This window comes from Ceratina calcarata, unplaced genomic scaffold (genome assembly GCF_001652005.2).
Source record: "Ceratina calcarata isolate Rehan_Ccalc_2016 unplaced genomic scaffold, ASM165200v1 scaffold495, whole genome shotgun sequence".
Lineage (NCBI taxonomy): Eukaryota > Metazoa > Arthropoda > Insecta > Hymenoptera > Apidae > Ceratina > Ceratina calcarata.
In genome coordinates, this window is record NW_017173875.1 from 17,407 (window position 1) to 20,507 (window position 3,101).

The 3,101-nt window shown below is 37.3% G+C and overlaps 1 protein-coding gene across 1 annotated transcript; it reads left to right on the plus strand.

The window, feature by feature from the left end:
* Window positions 1-171: 171 nt before the first annotated feature.
* LOC108628093 (EF-hand calcium-binding domain-containing protein 1) lies at window positions 172-1,888 on the plus strand. The gene is made up of 5 exons (XM_018029787.2): window positions 172-298; window positions 384-544; window positions 692-772; window positions 834-944; window positions 1,194-1,888. The coding sequence occupies exons 1-5, from the start codon at window positions 172-174 to the stop codon at window positions 1,380-1,382; spliced, it is 669 nt and encodes a 222-aa protein (XP_017885276.1). The 3' UTR covers window positions 1,383-1,888.
* The last annotated feature ends 1,213 nt before the right edge of the window (window positions 1,889-3,101 follow it).

Here is a 3,101-nt window from a genome sequence, read left to right on the forward strand (position 1 = left end):
AACTACCATTGGGATAGTTATTGAATAAAATGAACTGCTAATGATACTGTGAAGCTAGAGGAGTAAACAAGATTTTGAAATTTAAAAATCGAACGATTCGTAACAGATTTCAAGGAGCAAATTTTATTACAAATTCGAGATCAAAATTTGTAAGTGTAATAAGGCCTCAAAATGCCGGTGGAACAGCCGATTGATATGTTAAATGACACTCTCAAAGAGATCGTCTTTAGAACGAAGAATCAGCACAAGTTTAAAAGATTGGCTCGCACCACACATTTCGACCAAAGAGAAGTGGAAGGTTACTTTAATACATCGCAATTCTTCGTACACATTTCTGATTTACTTATGTAGAAATATTACTGTATAGTTTCTTTTTGTTACAGCTCTAGCTATTATTCACAACAAATGTGTACAAACACTGGGTCCCATAAGCAGGCTGATATTTCGAGATATATTCCACGCTGGCTTCGATTTCACGGAAAATATTCGTCACCTGTTGGTTGATAAAATGTTCTCTGTGGTGGATAAACGTAACACTTTACAAGTAAATATCTAAGCCCACTGATGTTTTATACTCTCGAATTAATTTCTCATGACTCTCATGAATGAATTACTCTCATGAATAATTTACTTTATAATTTTTTCTTATATTTACCGATAATTATTCTCTCATAACTTAAAAAAACTTCAGATACCTATGGAACAATGGATCGAAGGTCTCTCAATCATCCTTCGCGGCACTCAAGATGAAAAGATTCGTTTTGCTTATCAAGTAATATCAACGCTGATCGATCATTTAATTAAATGTTCATCGTCACATAATTTATTATCAGGTGTACGATCATATGAGGACTCACAGGATGAAAAAGGAACAAATATTTCCCATCATGCGTGGATGTTTAATTAAACTTCAAAATGATGAAAACCCAGATGAAGCTGTAAAGGTATGATGGATTAATATATGTACATGATACACTTTATTATTTTATTAAAGCTACAGAATTTAATAACGTAGCACAAAAACTTTTCATACATAAACTTATTTAAAAACACAATACGTTTTATAGATTTCAGCTACATATACATATTTGCAATTCTATAATATTTTCTCTTCAGCTTCTTACAGTGTACACAACGTTCGAGATTGTAAAATTTAACCACTGTTTTCTTATAATATTTTCCTTTTATCACAGGACTTGATAGATTTATTGCTAAGAAAACTGGACGTGGACCGTGACGGTGCGGTATCAGCGGAAGATTTTAGAATCGCTGTTACAGATCGAAGTCCGCTCCTTTTGGAATGCATGGGCCCAGTTTTCCCTTCCAGAGAAGCTCGACACAATTTCCTGAGCACTTTTACGGACCGCGTGGGAAGATACTGAAAACCCAGTGTCGTCGAATAAACATTTTTCTTGCTATTTATTTCATCGCGTGATATCTGGCAAGCATGATGCTCGTCGAATCAAAAACTAACAGCATGTTCCGAGCTCGCGGCATGACGAGAGCAACCGGGAACGAGGAAAATGCGCCAAATCAGACAGAAGTGATCCGCCTAGGCCCTTTGAACGGTTCAATAATCTTTCAAGTTCCGAATTACGTTCCTTACGATTCGTTGAACGCGGAAAATTTGACTCGCTCCTTCCCCGCAAACAGTTGCAATGAACCACGATAATATCGTTTCTTAATCGCATCACCCGCAATCCGTGATGTAATCGTCGATAGAATTCGATCAGTTGCTCAATTGAGTTTGAATGTTTGAACGCGATTGCTGCAACTATCGTCTGTATATATGTATGTATGCAGATCGGAAGATTTATTGTTTATCGAAATTTTTTACATGCTCCATCGATTTTAATGCAGCTAGTATGTAATGTGCTTTTTTACATTTTTATGGAACGATTCGTTTCGTCATACATAATTTATGTGTACTCGTTCATTTAACGATGTGTATTTTTTCAATAAATTCTCTACGTTTCTATTATTTCGGTGTACCTATTGTTTCCAAATTATGGACAAATTAATGTCACGCAAATAATATAACAATACTATATAAATAAATGTGAATAAAAAAAGAAATACTGAAATGTAGCTATACACTTCGGAATATCACAATATTGATACCTAATATTGCTTTCAAGGTTTTGCCTGGAGCACTGGTTACATAAACGATAGGAGCGATTAATGAAGATGGTTAGCCGGGTGGTAAACGCGGTTAAATACAGATCCCAGCATGAGTGCAGAGCAAACAGGGTAGCGCGCAAAAGCCGCAATCTCGGCCACGCTGCTGGATGTGTTACACAAAAAAAAGAAAAAAAAATATAATGAATGTTTGAGGATCCGTGAGCCGTCATAGGAATGGCTGGGTCCGCGCGTCTCAAGCAGCTATAACAACAAATTAAATGAGAAAATCTCGAGGCTTTCGTCGGAACGTCCACCCTACCTTCGGCTTCGGTTCACAATGCGTGGGCGTGCACGCGTGTGCCTGTAGGTATAAGTGTAATGCACTAACACGTGCGTCGCCAAAACCGAGAGAGAGATCTCTTTTTCTTCTTCCCTCCGTTCTTCCTTCCTTACTCTGAAAAGGAAGAAAGTGGAACGATATTCTGTAAAGAGTATAATAACGTGCGTATGAAAGGGCAGATCCTTTGTGGGTAGCCGACCGTGTCTTGAAAGGATCCACCAGGATCTGCTGCTGCGTGGAAGGGAGGATTGATCTGAGATCGAAAGTTAGGGCACCAGCTGAGAAAACATGCCCGTAGCGTGTCGACAGCGAAATGTTCGCATTCGCGTCGTATCGGCCTGGATGTGCTACATGTTTTAAAAGGAAAGGGGAGATAGTGGTAGTTCAAGATGTTCGTAAATTCGTAGTCCACGCAATGGAATCAACCACACGCAGGCTTCGTGTATGTCTTAAAATTGTTCTTATGTATGGACAGAATTTTATTTTGCAGAACAAACAATTATGAGAAATTTATTGATCTATAATATCTATACAATTTTCAATGGGACGATAAAATAATTCATCAATAAATCAACAAACTGTATTTCGATAATAATTAATAAACAACATTGTTAAAATCCAAACAGTAATTTCGTAAACT

What these genes read in the sequence shown, in the direction of transcription:
- LOC108628093 (XM_018029787.2), top strand. Translation starts at nt 172, where the DNA reads ATGCCGGTGGAACAGCCGATTGATATGTTAAATGACACTCTCAAAGAG. An exon ending in CGACCAAAGAGAAGTGGAAG is followed by an intron (nt 299 to 383) that starts GTTACTTTAATA and finishes TTTTTGTTACAG; the next exon opens with CTCTAGCTATTATTCACAAC. An exon ending in ACCCAGATGAAGCTGTAAAG is followed by an intron (nt 945 to 1,193) that starts GTATGATGGATT and finishes CTTTTATCACAG; the next exon opens with GACTTGATAGATTTATTGCT.